Genomic DNA, 22217 nt, shown 5'->3' with positions numbered 1-22217 from the left:
TTTGTTTCTGAAATCTTATAGTGACTTAATTAGTACTCCTAAATTGAACTAATTTAGGCTGCAGAATAAGAATGACTAAAAAGAAATAACAACATTCTCCTGTGACAATACTGTTTCTAGCGCACTGTCAGTGATCACTTCATAGATCACCAAGAGTTCACATAGCATAAAGAGAAAACATGCAGGCAGGAGTGCTAGTTGACACAATTCCTTTATGGCTGCTGTCCATGGAGTTGTAAAGCTATTTTTCCAACCTTGACCCTTATGTAAGCAACTGGAGAGTATTTTCATGAGCCTGCAAACAGACTGGCTGAAACAATAGATCCTCTTCAGCTCTGTGGTGAGAACTGACACTTAACATGAAGCCAATTTAAATGTCATCGTTATTAACTGTTTCTCTGCTGATCAGTCTAGCAGAGCCACACATCTACCACTTTTGCTCACAGCATTTAATACTTCAGACAAATGGAATGGCAGGCAACTCCTGGGTTAGACTATAAACCCCTGGGGTAACTGGGACGATGCAATTATAGGACTTTATTCAATGTCAAGTTTTGAGGGATTTAAAACGTAAAAAAATGCTGTCATTTACACATTCACTTGGGCATGTACTCCTCATACAACTCTAAGGAATATATTTCCACTTGCAGAGAAGGAAGGGATCAGTGACAGGCAAAATAGCAATCAGAGAAAAGGGATACTCAACCAAAAGTGCTACAGGAGGGGGCACCCCACCACCACTGGGGTACATCCTCTTGATGTTATATACACAAAGATTAACCAATCCCTGCATCCATTTTACCTCTCATCGCCTCTCTATCTCTAAATGGCATCTCTGATTTTACAGAAGTTTCCTCAAATGGTTCAATATAACAGCTGAAAAGATGCTTATGCTGCACTTGCCTGAGATCTGCCAGTGTTCACTTGTGCCCCACGGACTCTGCAAATTACAGAGCAGCTCCCTCTGTGCCAGACATCAACAGCAACACCCTCTGCAAACCTCCTCTCCTGCCTCCAGATGTATGTAAGGATGCAAATACCATGCTAAACCTCTTTCTTTCACTGTCTCTTTTTGACAAGCTATTAAGAACATCCAATCTTCCCCCCTATGCTCCTCATAAAGGGACTAATCTCTCCTTAATGCTTTAGCTTAAGGAAAAAAAAAAAAGATGGGCATGCAAATCATACAGGATCTAACCAGAGATGACAAATAGTACATGTGATATAGCTAATATGAAAAACATCCTTTTCCCCCAGCCCTTCATTTAAAACCGTTAATTGTTATTAATTGCAATAGAAATTTGCTGATGTAACCAAAGATTATATTCATTAAACTACCAAAACACACTCTTTATTCTAATTAATTTTCAATACACATTAGACTGCATTTTGTTGCAATCTGCACAGATATTAGCTCAAAGAAAGCACACAGTGCTGTAGTGTTATTAACTCATATTTCATTGAAAGGTCATTCTCCCCTTGGTTGTATCTAGAGGGGGCTGGAGTTAAATACCTCAATATCCTATCCACAGAATATAAATGAAATTACAGAGCACCACTGTTTATTCTTAAAAATTACTGTCTCTCTTGCTTACAGAGCCTTATCCTGTGGTCATGATGTGGTGGGTAGGTGCAAGGTGCCCACCAAAGCTCTCATGAGAGAGCAACAGCTCTGCAGACATCAAGGTCAGTGAAGAAGGAAGGAAGGAGGAACTCCAGGCACAGAAGCAAACTCCTCTCCCTGAGGAGGAAGCAGCGGCAGAGACAAGGCGTGATGAACTGACCACAATCACCTTTCCCTGTCAAGGTGGGGGGGAGGGAGTTTTTAAGATTTGGTTCTATTCCTCATTATCCTTTTCTGATTAGATTGATAATAAATTGAACTAATTTTTCTCCAGGTTGAGCCTGTTTTGCCCCTGACACTAACTGATAAGTGATCTCCTCATTCATATCTTGATCCATGACCCTTTCATTATATTTTCTGCCCCCTGTCCAGCTGGGAAGGGAATAACAAAAAGACTTTGGGGGACACTTGACATCCAGCCAGGGTCAACCCATCACAATCGAGAAATAAAAATGCAAAACTTCTCAGGCTATCAGGCTCTTTTTGGATCTCCTCTTAAAAAATCCAGTTTACCTTAGTTCATTAGGTTTGCTTTTAGTTGTGTTTAAATCCATTTCAAAGATTTGCATCTGGAAGACTGTGAGATATTTTTAAAATGTTATGTTTTACTCCTAGTTTTGGGCTCATGAGAAGCCATGGAGAAAAGCAGAGAAATTATAGGTGTGCTTTTTCATTCAGCTCTATCAGAAGTGTGACAGACAGCATTTCTGCCCAGACTATGCATATGCATTAAAAAAAAGTGGCCAGTTGTAAAAACATAGCAAAACTAACACCTACACAGGCTTGTGCTGTTGCAGCTAACACACATCTTACAATATATTAACTCTGTGCTTTAAGAATTCTGATTCCCAAATAATTTTCAATGAACATTCCTAATCTCCAGCAAATAAGAAAGCTTACTCTGGTGTTTTCTGATTTTCACTGCTGAGTGTTACAGCTAGGTTTCATTTAATAACCTACAATCTCTTAACACATAGCAATACACCTTGTGTAAACTACACACCACTTTCCTTCTGAAGCTTCACTCTTGGTTTTTTTGCCCACACTCCCATTGTGTGGGTGGCACATAAAACAAATACCTCTCCCTGTTGGTGCAGTTGCCACTTTTCATCTCTAGTACAATATCCATCTAATCAGACAGTGCCTGTAAATGCAACTTAAAAGAGCAGGTTGTAATTTCATTAAAGATGTATTTACTGAGCTAAAACAGCTGTTCTGGGCTGGAATGCAAAAAAAGGCCTATGTGATTGCAACTCAGTCATTTTTAAGGCAACTGAAAAATACATTTGCTGAGCTAACCTCACTCTCCCGAAGAGCTGGCACTGCTAACTTCTTCTGTATAAAAGGTTTAAACAGTTATTATAGTGTGTCATAAATTTTGACTTGTAATTGAAAATCTCTTCACTTCCTAAAAAAAAAAAAAAAGAAGTACTTATTACTTGCTATATAATTACAGACCATGCAGCTGCTCTCCTCGGCTTTGCTAGAAAATTTGAAGACATGAAACACTGTACAAACCTTATTCAAATGTTTTTAAATTGCTACTCATAGATCTGCCACTCTCATACTGTAGGCTCTCAAATAATGTCATTTTCTTCCTGTTACCAGGACCAAAATGTAGATGAATGAAAAGTTGATCCAGGCCATATTGAGTTCTCTACCACACAGGAGACCATCAGCTCCTTGGAAGGAAGTATAATCTCTATTTCTGCTGAGCAGACAACAAAGGGAAAGATACCTGAACATGTATCTGGAAAAAAATTTCAAGGCATAAAGACAAATTTTACTGAATTTTCAGTAGGTCTTAATCATTATGCACGGCCACAATTGTCTGAGTCACTTTGACACAATCTTTGTGCCATTTCCTTGTGTCACTTATAATGAGAAAAACCTCTATCCATGGAATAGTGAACCTCCTACTGCAGCCAAAGGCATAGGACTGGCGACCCCACAACGTCCTGTTCACCTCCAGTGGTTTGACATGAGTCATACTTGATTAACTATTCCCCACCCTTTGTGTACTGTGAAGGCTGTGGTGTGAGGCTGAATTTTTAGAGCAATTAAAATAAAATATACACCATGTGCCTCTACATTTGATTCACAATGCATTTCAGTCTTGGGTCACTGATTTGAAGTGGACAGCTTCTGGAAAAAGGCTTTACATACCCCAGACTTCACACTGGATTTTGAGTCTCCCTGTTGGTGCAGTATCAACATTTAGGTCAACAAGATATTAATTTGCTGGGGCCAATTTGGGCTCTAACAAGAATTTTAAGCACTGAAGAATATAAATAATTCTTTATCACACTGGCACAAAAGAACTATGAAAACAATTTTCTTACATTACTCACACTACTGTTTTCATCCAGTATTTATCATTTTTTAAAATTCCTGCCCAGTCACACACAGAGGAGCTCCGTGACATATACAATAGTCTGAAATCTCAAGTCAGGTCTACAGGATGTTGGATAAGTGACTTCCTTTGACCACTAATGAGACCAATGTTTCCCAGGCATTTTAAAATCTGCTTCTCAAAGATACAGACTATCATAGTTGATTTAGATCATCAGTTCTTAACAACTGAAATTGGGAATGAAGTTTTGCACCATCAGAATAAACTGTTTATTCTCAGATTTGAAGCATGGTTATTTATATACTCCTGAGCAATTACACAGACAATCTGACAAATAGCTAAATTATTTTTTTATAAAGAGTCATGTTTTCAAACATCTTAATTTCTTTAGAAGTTGAGGTTTTTTTCTCATTTAATCCAATTGCAACTGGAGATGCTTAAAGTCCATCTGGGACCTTTATAATTAGGGCTTTAACAGCCTGAAATTATTTTTCCAATTACTACTCAACACACCACTCAGTGTAGCAATACTGTTCACATTTGTCACCAGAAATCACTGGCATTACTTTCCTCTTTGCTTTCTCATAGGTCACTAAAAAATCTGAAACATGGTAAGGTGGAAAAACAGACTGGGATTCCTGAAAAACTATGGATCCACTGTCACTGATTCTAGCATTCACCAGGAGCAAATTACAGAAACAAAATGCATACAAAAATTCAGTTTGTTCCACTTGGTTGTCACTGAACTAGACACTTTTGAAAGCTGAATCAACAATAGACACATTTAAAAATCTGCTGTAACTGTTGAAACAGGTACCTACTGTAATTGTCTTGCAATCTAGGGATGAAGCCAAAATGAAATTATCAAAAAAATGAAAACAGACAGATGTGCAAAGAACATTGTTAGCTATAGAAACAGGAAATTTATATTGGAAGTTATGAGAAATAACTCAGAGACCTGCACAGAAGTATTTATGCATGTGGAAAGAAAAACAAAGGGAAAACCTTGAGGGCTTTATATTTCATTGTAGATGTTAAAACACTTAACATACAGGAGCTCAGTTTGTGTTTAACCTCAAAAAAAAAATCCCTCAATTTCAACAGTGAGGAATCATTTTGACTTTCTTTCCTAATTTAAAAAATTTTGATATTATAATTTTCTCATTCATTCATTCATTCATTCATTCATTCATTCATTCATTCATTCAGACTATACGTGGGCAAATTTCTTTGCTAGTATTAAAAAAATCCAGAAAAACACAATAACTTTTGTTTTAGAGGTTCCAAGCTTTATCTTCCATGATTAAGCATCATGCAGCAAGGTTTGGAAATGTCCCCTTTTTGGACAGTGAAGATCTGCTCATATATCATGCTATATAAATAAAAAAACATAGAATAGAAAGCATACAATGCTATTTATCAGAGGCATTTGCAGATGTTGGAGAAAAAGGGATACACAGTCACTAAAAAATATCTAACAGAAATGCAATCTAACCAAAGTCACTGTAGGCTCATCATCTATTACTTCTGCTTATGGGACCTAGAAGCAGACATGATTTAAAACAACAGAAATAGTACAAAAGCAAGAATAAATCACAGAAACACAATGTATTTACTGTGGACTACTCTACAATACATACTTAAAGAGCAAGCAAAGAGAAAAATTAATCCTGACATCAAAAAGGCTTCTCCTGAAAATAATATTTTGCCTATTACATGGATACACATCGGTCACTATAATAAGCAAAACAGCTATGTGACTTTTAATTTTTTTTCAAATTGTCAGAAAATGAATTTTTTAAAACTACATATATCTACACACACACACACACATACATATCAAACTTACATAGAAATGTTTTTTCTAGATTATGTATTTTTCCATTGGTATACTCAGCTGATGGAAAATGCCAGTTATGGTGGATGGGGAAAGAGGCACTATTCATGTCTACTGCTAAAATTAAAACTGTGCAAAAATAAATCAGGACTCATAGTGCCAGAAAGACTTGTTGGGTTGTGGAGACCTGGATTCTAATTCCTGTTCCCAGAGCTAGTACCATGTTGAGGATTTTTAATGAAATAATGTTTCAGCATCAAAACAAGAAAGAGTTCCAGAAAATTACGACCAAACACTGCTCTTTTAGTTGAAAGGAGCCAAACTAATTTAAAACCCTTTTGCAGGAGAGACTCCCTTCCCCTGCTCACTAAAATTTTCTCCTTGTTTGTTCCAGACTAAATTAATCTTTCTTGAACACAGGGGGCCTGTTCCAGATTTCAACTCTGCTTTACACTTCTGCTAGTCTGGCTTTTTGTTTCCTCAAGAGGAAGGTTTCTCTCCAAGACTTAACAGACATGAACCGAGGAGCCAGCAAAGCCCACCATGCTCTGCTTGTAATTCACCTTGCCAGTGCAACAGAGCAACTTTCCTGCCAAGTTTTGTCCCTGTTGGTATCAGCACATCATTCTGAAGGCTACTATCACCATTACAGTCCTAAAACATCTTTACTGCCTCCAATAAATTCACTGAATACCCATGTGCTCACAACACCTACAGATCACTTTTCTTTCCTCCACAGGAATCCATTACCTGGACAATTCACCCAGGTTGGGCTTCCCTGCACAGCTGCCTCTGCAAGAAGATTTGTAGTGCCAAAAGAGCAGCAATGTGGGAAATAAATCTTGGACACAATGCCAAAGAACAAACTCTTGGTAGCAGGGATGGATTCCAGCGTTGTGCAACAATGGAAATCTGGGAGTGAATGTGAACGTGGCTCTCACCTTCCTCTCGGTAAGTCTGCATCGTCTTTCTTCCACCGGACTGTGGGAGTGGGATCCCCCTGCACCTGGCACCGGAAATCCACGGCCTCCTCCTCCAGCACCACTTGGTTAATCGGTCGCCTGAGAAACGTGGGCCGCTCTTGAAAGAGACATTAAAATTCCACAGTGAGTCAGAGGGCTGAAATGAACACTTTTTGACTTTTCAGCATCTCGCTGCTTACCCATCCATCAAACAGAAAGGAGGCTGAGCTCCACAAATTCAGACAAGTGGAACTGATGATGTGCATAAAGAGCCAGCAAGAGGGCTGCCAGGCTGGAGAGGCAGGGGCTGTCCCATTCTGCCCTCCAGCAAGAAGAGGATGGGAAGGAGGACCAGAGGGCAGCCTGTGCCAGGACTAACCAGCCACCTGCCGGACAGCGGAGAGCCCTCTGAGGCCGTGCCCTTCCCTGGAAAAGCTGTGGCTCTGCAGCCCTGCACAGACAGAGCCTGAGCTGGGAGCTCCTGCTGCAGCAATGTACGAGCTGGAGCAGGAGCTCTCAGCAGGAGCCAGGCAGCCTTTGGCAGAGATCAATATCTTGATACTTGTGAGGAAAATTTAAACTCTGCATTACGCACCTTAGGCAATTGTGAACTGTCGTGCACAGGACAGAGATTCCCTGATCCCCATCGCCAACTTCACCATGGAAAACCAAATTAAGGTCTGAATAATAACTTCTGTTTACCCTTGTTATGTTAGGCTGCACAGTTACAAATAGTATTAATCACCATAATGTTGTACAGGCCTGCTTAAAATCCAGATGCAGAGCCACAATCTGATCTCAGTTATACTGCTACAAAATCCAAGTACCGGTAATTTAATTTGAAAGGATGTCACTGGGGTTAGTTTCCAAGTTGCCTTTGGAAGGCACAAATTTTGTTCTGTCCTCTCAGCCACACCACACTTTTATTGTCATAAATTATTTATGCTAGTCAAACCATTATAAGGCTGAGTTTATATGAAACAATATTTCCACTCAAGACAGGGATTTATCATAAGGACATGTAAAACTGGTTACACACACTGTTTCATATTTCACTCTCAGCAAGTTAAGGGATATGATGTCACTTAAAAAAATTACTCAGAATTCACACAGATGCAAGCAATACCAGATTCTGACTCAGGCAATTTGTCTTGATAACTACAGAGCTAATTTTACAGGTTTGCTATGCACAGTTTTTATATGCAAATAATTTTTTTTAAAAAGTTAAAAGGACATTATTAAGGTTGAAAAATCCAGCAGGCCACATTTACTGAGAGAATTAAGGCTGTCTGCATGTCTTTTGATCACTTCCTTTCTGTTTATGATGCCTTATGGGACTGGTTGCAATTATATGCATACACTATTTTTTCCCCAAACATCTCCAGATTGTTGGTATTCACTTAATGAGCAGGTGTTTAATATTTTGCTTTAGTGGTACTGTTTAGAGGGTGGCACCCTGTCTTACTACTCAAAATGCACTTCAAAGACAGAATTATTAATTTCCTTATGACCTCTATTACACCCATCTTAAGCTTTATAATCACCTCACTTATTATTATAGCTCCTCTCTGGGGTATGATAAAGATCTTAGAAAGCAAGGTAAAAAGTATCTGCTAAATTTTGGTCTTCAACCTGAGCCACAAAACTGACAATTTTTTTTTTTTTTGAGGGGATGGGGAAAGGTTGGATGGAAATTAAGTTTTAATTTTGTGTGTTCAAAGCTCAGCTTCCTTTAATTCAACTGCTGACAAAAAATGTTCATCACTTTTACAAATTGGAGTATCAGTCAGAAAATGAGGAACACAAAACCACCTGCTAGTAATTATGTAAATGAGTGACAGCATCACACAGGAATTTCTTATTAGCAGGGAAGCCTATCGGCAGGGGAAAACATATTTTGTCAGCAGAAGAATAGACATGTTCAAGAATCTATAGCACCTTTCCAGATGATAGAGATAAAAGCATGGCTAACGGGCAAAGATTCTTCTCCCCAAGCCATTGCTTTTGTCCTATTCCTATTCCTGCCCAGGATCTTCAGATTCCAGCAATGTTTGGGCAAGTAAATTAATTTCTAGCCTCTCTGCTTATATTGAAATCTTTATAATTTCCCATTTTAAGTCAGTGTACAAGCCATATCCAGTTCTTTGTAATTTCCTATTTCAAGTCTGCATACAAGCCCTATCCAGCTGCTGACAGTTTCCTTAGTCATTTTATCTTTTTTTTTTTTTTTTAAGCCCAGAGATATCACTTTTCACACCTGGAACCCAGCAAATTCCCAAGTCCAATTCCCCTTCCAACTATCCATGCCCCTCCCTTTTTGTACCTCACAGCAAATGGATTCCTCTCCACTGAGTGTTTGGTCTGCACTTGAACTGGAGCTCCTTTTCCCCAGGTCACCTAAATACAGACCATCCAACTTAACACAAGAAAAATCAGCTGAAGTACTCAAGGACCCTGCCAGGAGAGTGACAGCAGCAGGAACACAGTATAGATACAGGAAAATGCTGCCCAGCTCTGCATTCATGGCTCTCTGGTGTATGAATTGATGTCTCTATTACATTTTCTTTTTTTTTTTTTTTTTTAGGCAGGGGCATATTTGGTTAAGTTTAGTGACAATCCTCTGGACAAGCCAAAAAAAAAGAGTACATCCCTGGCACAGTGTAGCTATTTCCCAACGTATTTTAGGTAGCTGATATTCAGTATGAGGCACCTGCACTTCTCAGGACAAAAAGCTTCCTCCATTCCCCTCATTCCTGCCCATTTCACTCCAATTATCCCCTTTGCCTCCAAACTGCAACAACTTCAACATTCTTAGAGAAGAGTGAATTATTTTGTCAATTTAATTATGTCAACTAAAATTGGTTTTCTAGTTAGGCATGGAAAATTTTGGATAAAACCATTTTAATTTGATAAACTTGTTACAACTGGACAAAGCAAAAAACCCCCAATTTTTAATCCTAATGCTAAGCAATGTACTTGGCCTATCTGTAACCATGTGAATCTGGGTGGGAGTATTTTAATGACACTTTCTCCAAATTTGCAACAGAATGGTTTTCACAGCTTCTCTCCCAAGAAGAGCTTAGACCAGCTCCTGCTCTCAGCTCATATACAATACTTTTCATTTTGTCATTTGTTTTTCAAGACATGATCCTAAACTAAGAAATTCAGATCTATATCAGCTTTCTAATTGGTGATTTAGAGGTCCAGGTTCATTCTCATTGAATTTAAACATCTCTGTATTTGTCTGTACGCTGGCTTGGTCTGCATACAAAAATAATTTTAGACCAGGTTTGAGACCAGGTTTACAAAAGCTGTGTGTTAAGAGCTTCAAAATTAGAATGTGCATGCTTATGAAATTGCTACTTGTGGCTGTAAATTGTCCTATACAGGAGATGAGAAAATAAATTCCTGTCTCATTTTGAGGATAACCCAGCTGAGGAGAAAGTAAATGGCCCTGAGGTCATTAGATAAATCACTGGATTCCACATCAAGGCAATTTAGGAGAATTCACGTTTGTTTCATATCAGCTTCTAAAACTGTATATTTTCAAAAACATTTAAGAAGTTGCTAGAAAATTAATAGCTATGTAAGGAGAGAGCCCAGTTAGCAAGGACATGTAAATACCAACAACTGCTGTTTCCATTTTTTCATCATCTCTGCATTTTGCACAGCGTGAATCAGGAAAGAACAAGTTATCTCTTATGTTGTTTCCTGTATTTGTATCACTCAGAAAGCCCCTTGAATATGTCCAATAGCTAATTATATAGCTATAAAGTGATCAGAGTGAATGCCATTGCCAATGCAATTAACATTCTTTATGTGAGATTAACTGGATTTGAGTCACCTGCATAACTTGCTTACAATGTTAATCTCTCAGGAGACAGAGCACTGCTTGCCCAAGCATGCTAAATAAAGAAGGTTTCTTTGCACAGCCAGGTCAAATTTAGTTTCAGAGCTAGTCTTGGAAAAAAAAAAATCCTATTTTTTCCTCTGAAATGGTTTGCCCATAAATAAAGCTTTGTGGTATAATTAAATATTGTTACTCTGTCAACAGCATCCAGAGAACAATATATTTGAGAAACGACAAGAAAGGCTGATAAATTAAAATCATAGGCATATATAAAAATTTTAATATAGCTATTTTATAAGCTTTCACTGAGTAAATAAAGTACCCACTTCCCAGACTTTCTCTGATGAATATTAAAAATCTTTGAAGAGAACTATAAAATAGGTCATGGTTATATGTCATGTCAACCAGTCATGCTATTACTAGTGTGACCTTTATAACTTCAGAATAAACTTTGCTTGCAGTTATAAAAGGGGATTGTTAATGCAATCTGGACACACACCTACAATCTCTTGCAGTGCTTGAGGTATGTGCTGCAAGGAAACCTACAGATCTGAGCCAGAAACAGCCAAATTATTTTCTTGCTCTGGGTGCTGACATGAGTTAACCTCAGAACTCAATTTTTCCCATATTTAACAATTGGTCTGAGTATCACAGTCTATTAGAGAGACTCAGATGACCTTCAGATGTATTATTGCCCTTTTCCTGTTCCTCAAAAAGTTAGACAGCCATATATGGGGCCTCAATCTAATTAAAACGATCCTAACTACCTTAATACGTTTTCTCTGCTGAGGCAACTGCTGGAGTGAAGGATTTGATGGTCTTCATAATGTAGAGCCTCAATCTGATTTAGAATTGTTCTTGTTTTCTCTGTCTTTGCTGGATAGAAGGCAACTTTTTTTTTAACATTTTTGTGTTCTAAAAAGAACATTAAAACACAAATTAAAAGGCTTTGGGGAGGGATTTAATAGCACATAGTTACATATAAAAGCTTTTTGCACTTTAGCATTCTGATTCAAGAGGGAAAAAAAAGGAAACATTAGATGGTTGGAAGTAAGTTTCACTTCAGAATGCTGTCAATAGCATAGATATTTCATTAAATGCAACGTGATCTGGATGAAGTAAAGCTCTCTGCCAAAAAAAGAACAAGTAGAAGAAGACAGGATATTACAACCTCACTAAATTCACCTATGTTGGCCAGATAAACGAAAAGAGAATTGCAAAAGAAGGTGGTTTTATATTTATAGACATTCTTCTCGTGCATCTTTTTAGGCACTTTTCCCTTTTCCATTTGAGAAATAGGCACTTGTGTAGACATCACAAACTCCTACACTCTAAGCAGCCCCCAAGGCATGATGAGGTGCACAGTAAAGGCATGGAACATAAATAAGAGGCAAATGCAGTAAAATGAAGGTTATCAGTTGCTAGTGGTTTTCTCCTTTTATAAACATCTACAATAATGTTAATTACAGTTTTTACTGACTGTTACCTACAGACGTTGGGGACCAAATCAGACACTTTTTTTCAGAACTGTATTGTTATTCTATAACAACTTCTTGGTATCTGGGATAACAAATAATCTAAAGCCAAAGTGGCTTTTACTTTTTTTCAGAACTGTATTGTTATTATATAACAACTTCTTGGTTGTTCATTGTGGATAACAAATAATCGAAAGCCAAAATGGCTTTTTGCAAACTGCCACAGGTAGACTGCAAGTGGAAAATACAGGGATTTGAAGAAAACTAGGAGGAGATTTGATCTGAAGGACAAAATACACACCGCTGATTTCTCTATCTTGACCTATGAATGTATACCTGGTTTTGGAAGATTTTTCCATGTGACTGGGAAAACTTTCCAGGATACAATGGGTCAAGACTCTGCTAAGGCCTTCCACATAGGCAGAGCTCAAGAAAGTAAAATGGGGCACAGTGTCTTCATTAAAGGGATTTTGGGGATTTTTTTCTTCTAACACCATGTCATCATAGTCATTCTTTTTCTAAAACTAGGGTTTCTCTTTCAGTCTGACATTATCTACAAAACATCAAACACAATACTTCCTCAAGCATCAGACAAGAATACCTCTTTATCCCACAGGACCTTATTAGCTGAAAAAAGGTTCAGATACCAAAGATAAAATCAAAGATTAATCCAAAACAATCTTTAGTATGTCCAAATTGACACATCTTTAAAAGATATTTTTTACTGTTCTTACTTATGCTTTATATTCTTTTGAGGCTCTTCTAAATATATCTTTTTCCACTGCTTGATGCCAGCCTCTTGAAGTTGATAGACTAAGGCTTTCATTGATTTCACTGAGCTTTAGAATCAATATACAAGATATACCTTTGTACATTCTCTTCAAACATTGCCATTTTAAGTGCAAAGGGAAATAAAAGAACATGAAACAGTTAACTTGAAAACTTACCTCAGAATGGTGAAGTAGCATGACAAAATGATAAAGGTTATCATAAAGAGTAATTCCTTCTTTATTTGATTTCTGGCTCCATATTATGTATTTACAAACAAAGCTTTCATACAAATTGGAATTAAACTGTTTCTGTTTTGCATCTTGCTTTAATTCTGTTCAGCCAAGGGCTATGAGCCCAAACACAAGCAATGCAACCTAATTTGTATCACTTACACTTCGGAAACTGGCCTTTAGAATAGTGTGCACACAATAATCAAGTCCCACGCTGCCTCTTTTTGTGAACCTTAGGACTGAGGTTATTAACTCCTTTAAAGTGCAACTTAAGACTGTGACAGACCCTATCTTTCTGCTTTACTCCAAGATTACACCTTGGAGCCTCATAAAGGCAAAAACTAGCAGTAATGCTTGAAAAAGAAGACTAACAAAATGTAGTGCATCTTGATCACTATTCAAAACACAGTTTTGGATAGCACTGCTTGTATGATCTTTATGGTATTTTACTATGAAAACTTGCCAATTTTCTGCTTATAGAAGAATCATGACTTGGGAACAAAACTAATGCAATCTGCATTGACGCTACCAGTTTACTGTTAAGAGTGCCTGAATGTTGAAAACAATGTTTCCTATGCAGATAAACTTAGGGGAAAAAAGTGAAAGATCTACATGTATTATTCATAACTATCTGTCAGTAAAGGTTATTGAATGGGTACCTAGCCAAGTGGACATATTCTGCACATGGGAAAATTTTATCTTCTCCCCCTACTGCTTCCCAAGGTTCTTATGACCCATTTTATTTTACTGTTTTTAAACTCAGGGAAAGTGTAATCATTCAGGCTAGGCTTCCATGCTGTTCCTCTTGGGCCACCAGTTCCCACCACACTGACTCAGTTTTTCCAGAGGCAATGCCTCAAGCTAAATTTACTGTACAAGGAGCCAGAGATCTGTCACAAGCCACATGCAGAAGTTAACTTCAGGTATTACAGAAAAACTTGCAAAGCCAAAAGTAACAAGTAGATGGCTTCTGGAAAGGTTCGAGAGCTAGTATGAACAGTTCCTTTTCCTACATAATATGTTTACTAAGGCTGCCCTCACACTGTGGAAAGGGTTTGGAAGGTTGTTATTTGGGAAAAGAATGAAGACATGACTGATCAGCTAATTTATATACATTCCTTTCCAGAATCAGCACCAGCTATAGGCTTGCCAGTCCCCTATTAAAATTCTCTGAGTCATTCAGTCAAGATCTCCTTATTTTTATTGTGAAGTCCATTTTCAAATATGTTCAAAGCAGTTAAAGTTTGGCATATGAATTGCATATAAGTATTTCTAGTATATTTTTCATCAACATTTGCAGTATTCCCATGCTCCTCAGACCTGTGAGTCATATTAGAGGGAGGCTGTGGACCTAACATACAATCCTGGTGGCTTTGCCTGTGTTCAGTGAAGCCAATTTGAACACACAGAGCCAATCTGATGTTTCCCAGAGTCAATGGATCTATTGGATTTGAGTGCTTAGAACGACTGGACTGTCCGGTAGATACATTGCTTCCTGGAAACATCATGGATAATGCTCTCCAGTCTCTGTGCACATCCCTGCTCACACATGGGCTGCTGCCTGGAGTCCAGGAATGGAATATAACTGCTGAATAGCATGGGCAAGTCCCCTCCTTTGGTGTGGAGAGGACCAGGACTAGCCTGGACACGATGTTACACGAGCCCAGTGCACCAGCACAGAGCTTCAGGGCCAGGAGGCGGCCAGGAAATGGGCACAGGGCAGCCAAACCACCTTGTGAGACAGCACCTGCTTCCTGCATGCCATTCTTGCACAGTAAAAAGGAAGGTGGGGAGGTATCTGGGAATACCCAGATAGAAGGAAAAATGTAGCTAGGAAGACACCGCGGTGGGGAATTTAAAATACAATTTTCCTCAGGTAGTCTAACGCAATTAAGAAGGATTAAAATATCTAATTTCATTTATTGCTGATTTTGTTTGGCATTCACCAAATAGTTTTAGATTGTATTTTTGCAAGTTGATTGCTATGATTATACCCTGTAAAAAAATCAGAATATTGTAATTGGTTATGTATTATTTTACATATCAAGATGAACCTAATATGTTTCATAGCTCTGCAGGATATGAAATTACATGCACATTTCAGTTTTCATTCCTACAGTTCAATGCTTTTTAACAAATTATTTTCTTAAGGATTTCTTAAGGCTTTGTAGTTTAGGACTGCAATCTGCTTGCTATCCACAGGGAGTATTACCAGAGATTAGCAGTACTTAAACTGATGAAGGAGATATGTCATGTCTCTTTTGCATTTGTATAAAGCTACAACTCTAACAGATTGGCTGCAAAGGGCATAATAATTTGACAGAGATCCTTTCTCTGGGTTTTTTTTTGGCAACGTATAATAGCTCTGCCTTTAAAAGCCACATGTTTCCATGAATCCACAACAAACCAGTTGGGGTGGAAACCTTTTCACTTCAGAAAAGCTGGAAAGCAGCATATCCTCAGAAATTTGTGGATCTTGTCTGGCAAAAATCTTTCTCTGCCTTTCTCTGTGGATCACATAATATATATATATATTCTTTTGAAGTGGATAAACAAATGCTGAATTGTACATAAATGCAAAAACTGGGATAGCAGTGTGTGTGACTGGGTTTTCCAGTGCACTGTATTAGGCAGAAGGTGGAAAACTTCTGGAGCATCTGCCTCACAAAGGACCTCAGGATTTCTATTAAAAGTCTCTCTGGGATTACAAAGGGTCTTGTTTGGAATTCCAGTACTGTATCAAAGAAGTGCAGCAGGATGGAACGTTAACATTATTTCTCTCTCTTTTGTCAGCATAGACATGTTTTCCTTAGCAGTGAGGGTTTTTTCTTTATTGATCTTCCTTTGTTTGCTCAGAACCTCTTGACTAATTCCTACAAACCCACGACTGTAGGATGTACCTCAGCATAATTTTGTGGCTTTGCTTCTTATGCAGTTGTTAGCAGGATGGATCCAGCTCTAGGTTGGGTTATTATTCTGTTCTTGTTCTGGACCCTAACCATGGGGCAAGCGCTCCTAACAACCAACTTCTTGCCTTGCTCATCAGGTCTAGAAGCTCTTTCACACAGGAAGCTTATTAGTCTTTAATTCATTCAGCAGCACCAAAAATCTAAATGCTGTCCTGGCTTACAGGAGAAAAAGCTGTTTCAGGTCGTCTTAAAAATGAATGCTAAAAGTTACTGCTATATATTCAAAAATTTGATTTTGGAATTGTCTCTAATGATGTTTTACTGATCAAGTGAGGTTTTTTGTGCTTTCCTACAAAGGTTTGATTTCACAACCCCTCAGGAATATGAAATTATTTAAATAGGCAATCCTGGTCTAAATCTCTGGTAAGCTGGCATTGTCAACTGTATTAGAAGTAGCTTAATTACATTTGGCCACTTTGTGAGGGAGAGCATTGTCCTGCAATAAAAGTTCTGCTTATGCATATCACTGTGGACCTCCAATCAAAATGCAACTATGTGCTTAGAAGGAAAATGTTGAGCCACCATAGCTCCATCATTACAAACAGCAGCTTTTAAAACCTGGTCTCCTTCTGAAGCTATGAAGTGCATTTTGAGCAGTACTGCTGTGTTTTGTTAACCTTGCTGTGTCTTGTCCTTACCAAAGACAGTCAGCTCTGCAGGGTCGCTGTCACGCTCCCCCACCATGTTGGTCCCCACACACGTGTACATCCCTGCATCACTTTTTCTGGTGTTGGAGATCATCAGCTTCCCACCACGGATCTGTTTCAAAACAAGGAACACAACTTCAGGTTAAACAAAATACAGGTAGCTTCAGGTAAACAAAATACATCAGAAAAGTACTACCTTCTTGGGCAACAAGTTCCACAACCAACACACTCTAAACTTTTGTTTGTAAATATACGTATAGTTTTAAAATTATATACTTATATATTTAAATATCTTTAAGCTGTTCTATTTTTATCCCACTGACTAATATCAATTTGCAACTACTTTCAACTGCATTTGATCTTGTTCCTTTGGCTTTCATTAGATTCTTTACATTTCAAAGATTACATTTCTTGCTGTCTCTTGGCAGCACAGAGTACTTTTATTTCTTGCATGGTAATTTGTAAAGCACTCTTGACATCTCTCTGAAAAAACAAGGCAATTTGATTTAGTTTTATTCAGATGATTTTATTTTACTGGTGTCTGAACAGTTTCCTTGATCACCAATAAAGACAGATTTTCTCTTTTTTTGAGGCAAACAGACTGAATCTGGCCCAAACTGGGAATTCACCTGACAGTTAATATTTTCTTGGCTATAAAGGGTGCTTACAGAGAGAAAGAGCAGGATAGATGAAAGAAATAAAGTAAAAGTTTGTGGCTTGTGAAGTCGCAGCATCAATGGTTAGACAATGGGGTTCTTCAAAATAAGCTGGGGATTTAACTAAAGAAATTTAAGAGTCAGGGAATGATAGCCAGCTCTCTGCCACTCCTTGCTCTTCTACTCTTGAGTAGACCCTAGCACTGAGAGCTTGGTTCACAAACAGCAACAGCTCAGATTCTTTGGCTTGGAATAATTCCTTAGGGATCCAGAGCCACTAAAAAGCTTCCTGAGAGTACTTCCATGTTGAATAAGGTCAGCACTGAATCATTCCATACAACATAAAACTTTATTGAAGAAATATTAATGGTGAAAAGCTAAGCATTTAAAAATTAGGAATGAAACATGTTCTCAACCCCTTAATTTATCCGATTTGCTTGCATGGGGCATGATTTATCTCTAATCACTTGGTAAGTTCAATATTTCTGCTGGATCCTTTTTCATTCAGTACAAGAAATGGACAGCCACAGAACTCAACCAGTGTAACTCATTTGCTCAACATTAATTTCTTTTCAGGAACTGTAATTCTTTAGAGTATGACTTCAGCCTACATTTAGACATGTCCAGATTACTGCAATAACTATAAAATCACTGGTATCATTCTAAGATGTTGGGTTTTCTGCCAGGGATTATTTGTGCACTGTCACAGACATCTTTTATCAAAAATCCTTTCCTTAGGATTTTTTCTCCTGAGAAGCTGAGAGGCCTCAGGAACAAAATATAAACAATGGTTATCTGCTGCTGTGGAATGCAACAGGTGGATCTGTGATTGGTCTCAGAGTTTTTTCTAATTAATGGCCAATCACAGTCAGCTGGCTTGGACTCTGAGACAGAAGCTTTTGCTATCATTCTTTCTTTTTCTATTCTTAGCTAGCCTTCTGATGAAATCCTTTTTTCTATTCTTTTAGTATAGTTTTAATGTAATATATATAATAAAATAATAAATCAAGCCTTCTGAAACATGGAGTCAGATCCTCGTCTCTTCCCTCATCCTAAGACCCCTGTGAACACGGTCACAGTGCACCTCATAGATTTGACTGAATTTACCTATAAACACCTCTCTGATATTCTCCGTTTGGAGAACTGAGATGTAGAAAAGGTAAAACCAAACTGGTCAAAGACATCCACTAAGTCCTTCATCGAACTGAGCACCTACTATGACTGAATCTCCAGCTCTACCAGACCTCCATCACACTGGATTTACAAACTAACCCTCAAAGAAGCTCAAGCAGGAGAGCCAGACTAGGAGCAACAAACAGTCTGCCCCCCTCATTTGGGAAAGCTTGGAGAGGGAAACTGCTGAGAACAACAACCAATTTCCATGGGCAAGGCTGTAAAGCTGTGTAAGTTCTGCTGCTCCCAGCTGTGAGCCCTGAGCCCACAGATGAGGAGCCACCTGAGCTGTACTCACACTGATGCGCTCCTCCCTGTCGTCAATGCGGACTTTATCCTTCTTCCAGTAGATGGTGGGCTCGGGGTGCCCCCGGGGCGGCTGGCACTCCAGGATCGCAGGCTCTCCCGCTGCCACCACCACATCCGTGGGGTTCTGGCGGAAGTCATCCCTCAGCACTAGAGCAATAAAGGAAGGAAAGGGGGAAAAGAAAATTAACAGAAGTGATGGCATTGTTAGTAGAGGAAAAATAACGTAGAAACACATGCCATTAAACAAAAAAATCTCAACCATTATTAGCAGATGACTTTGCTTCATATATTGACTGTAAAAGATCTCAAAAATGAAGCTGGGCAGATATGCCCTTTCAGCCATTGGAGGCAGACTTCACATACAGAACTTCTGTTTTCTTTTTTTTTTCTTTCCAGATAAAAACAGTGCTCTGTATTTAAGCCACAAAGATGTGTAGCACTCATTACTCCTCTTAACCTTGACAGGATCACTTTCCATTGTTAGAACAGCAGCACTGCAGGTTGGGTGTTGAGTTCTTTTCACGACAGAAAACAAACTGCTGAATATCTGCCTTGTCTCAGTCTCCAATTGCAGCACAAGGTAACAAAGGGACAGAACTAACACTGAACTGCAGAGTTACACCTTGGCCAAGGGCATTGCCATTATTACTGTTACTATCATATTTCTGGCATATGCATGCTAAAATGGTCACCATTTCTGAAAGGTGTAAGGGAAATAAAACTGATAGTAATGCACTTCCACTTAAATATTTATTTCTTCCTTCTATATCTTTAGTTCTAATATTTCTGCCACCTTGACCAGCCTTATCCTACACTACACTGAAAAGAAAGAGCATTTAAATCACCAAGCTGTTTGAGAACTAAATTAGGCTACACAGACTGGCTTCTTATGTAAATCAAGCTTCTGTAAAGGATTAGGTCCAACTAGCTGGCTTCAGTGTGTTAGAATGATATCCACTTCATCCTTATTCTTCCGTGTGTGTCCTAGTCGCTAGGTTAATTGACATTCTTATAAACATAAAACTGAAAATAGCTCTAGATGAGCTACTGAAATAGAATTTAGGGCATTGCCCCTCCTTGAATTTCAGCTAAGCATGGCTTTCATTACAGCTTTAAAACAGTTCTCGCCCTTAATGGAACCAGGGCCCTCTGAGAAATTAGAAAACACTGTATCCTAGTGAAGGGGCAAGTCAGGAAGAGTTCAGCAGAAATTGCTCAGTCTCATTTCATAAGCAGAGATAATTTACTGCTTTCAATGTTAATAAAAGGTGCCCCATTTTAACATTTGGAACTGAATATTTTTCTCTTCTGTAATAAGCCAGAAGAAAAATATGATTAATACATACAAGAATTGGTCTCTGAATAGTCTGAGGTGAGTGGGCTGTATGTATCTGGCACCTGAAGTGACATGGAGGTAACTTTTATTGTTCTCCATTTTGAGATACACAGGTAGATCCCAGAGGAAGGAGGGAATTAATTGGAAGTTAATTCCTTTTCTAACACACACACACACACACACAAAAAGAGTGACTATTTAGGTCTCGCTCTTGAGGCATAAAATAAAATTGACAGGAGGCAGCTGGCAACAAATGCAGCCCTGGCAAGAATCCGTAGCCTTCTTAGGTGATACACCCAACAGAAAACAAAAACCTCAATCCCCAAATATTTCTGAAAAATACAAACCTTCTGATTCACAATAATCAAATTGGCTGAAATGGATTTATACACCTTCAAGATCAAGTGGAAGAAGTGACTTATGCAAGGCAGAGAGCAGAATTAGCATGATAAAGATCATGGGCTGCTGACTATTGGCAGTACAACACTTTTGAAAGCCAAGAAAGTCAATATCATGGGAATGTCAGGGAAAGAACCAGAAAAAAGTCTCAAAAAATCATGTTTTTTTAGGAAAGTAGCTTCACATGTCTCTGTGATCCCCGTGATACACAGGAAGTAAAAGTACTTCTACACAATGCTATGCCCACATTTGTATAAATGGTAAGTAGATAAAAATTAACTTCTGCCACTATTATTACACACAGAATAAATATTATTTTTATTGGCTTTGTTCTACGTGTAATTACAGAACTTCAGCAGAAATCTATTAGTGAAAAATCCCCAGAAAAATCAGCAGATCCCACCACATAATGGCTTTATATTCCTGACTCCTAACTCCTGGCAGCAATATTAAGGAAAGCATTTTCCTTGAACATTTCACACTGCTGTATGAACCTGACAAACACAGTTTCTTGCAGTGATACACAGCAAATTACATTAACTTTCTCTGAATCATCCCAGCAACTGTGTAAGGCTCCAATCAGCCTCAGCATATGAGGCTAAGAGGTGATTTGATTTTATCACATTCCTTTACCCAAAGCCGCACTGCAAAACTGGCTTGAATAGAAGACAAAATTGATGCTACAGGCTTTGCTTAATCTTGCTCTGTACCTCAGCATATACCTGAATCTTGAATAGGTATATCTCACCATTTCCATCTAAAGCATTCTGTGTTTTGGAGGGAAACAAAAAAAGGTTGGAGAAAAAAGAAAGAGGGAAAAAATAAAGCAGTGGCAGAAAAGCAAAGATAAGAGAAAAATGCATGAAATATAAATTAAAGTGAGAAAATAACTTGGAGAGGAAGAGTAGGAACACTAACTTTAGAGGGGAAAAAAAAGCCAGGTAAAGGAAGGGGAATAGAAGAATAAAAGCAGAGAGAAAAACAAGGTAAACTGTAAAGAGCACAGGCAGCCATTCCTGTGATTCACTATTTTAATGCAATCTAACAACAATGAAATAAAGCACAGACATTAATCTGATCAGCCCAGTCATCCCAGAACATCCAAATATCACCCCAAGAGAGAGGGAGCAGGGAGTGAGGAGGGCAGAGCATGAGCAGGTGAGCTTGGCTCTCCTCCTGGAGTGGCACAGGAAGCCACAGAAGGAAGAACCATCAGCTGGAAGCTGAGCTCACACGTACTAGCACAGTAAATGGAAAAGCTGCAGCACATCTTGGTGCACTCACCATACCTAATGGTACAGCCATCTGTGAAAACAGAAAAATGACTGAGAGCTGCAGAATATTCCTCAGCCAATTATCCACAATTGCTGGGTACTTCCAAATAACTATTAGTGTGCCTGAGCAGACCACTCTCTCCGCACAGAGGCAAAAGGCCTTTGTTCACCTGAGAAGCCAGCCCTCCTCAGGGCCCTTTTGGCAGGACACAAACACGAGTGTTTTGAAAATTCAACACAATCAGCACCATGTTGCCACCAGCCTCCTCTTCCTCATTCTTTCTTGGATGTTCTTGCTTTGCTTTATTACAAATTTTCAGACAGCTCCCTTCATGCCTGCATAGGTGTTTCC

General features: G+C 38.6%; 1 protein-coding gene across 1 annotated transcript in view; it reads right to left on the bottom strand.

Moving 5' to 3' along the window:
* Positions 1-22217, bottom strand: part of ROBO2 (roundabout guidance receptor 2) — a 153705-nt gene that overhangs the window by 128058 nt on the left and 3430 nt on the right. The window contains exons 2-4 of the mRNA XM_031063879.1: positions 18846-19003; positions 16710-16830; positions 6756-6894 (exon numbers count right to left, since the gene is read on the bottom strand). Coding sequence (XP_030919739.1) covers positions 6756-6894; positions 16710-16830; positions 18846-19003 — 418 coding nt within the window. The remainder of the gene's footprint in view (positions 1-6755; positions 6895-16709; positions 16831-18845; positions 19004-22217) is intronic.

This window comes from Geospiza fortis, unplaced genomic scaffold, assembly GCF_000277835.1.
Source record: "Geospiza fortis unplaced genomic scaffold, GeoFor_1.0 scaffold574, whole genome shotgun sequence".
Lineage (NCBI taxonomy): Eukaryota > Metazoa > Chordata > Aves > Passeriformes > Thraupidae > Geospiza > Geospiza fortis.
Note: the sequence above shows the minus strand (reverse complement) of the source record. Positions and strands in the feature narration are given on the sequence as shown.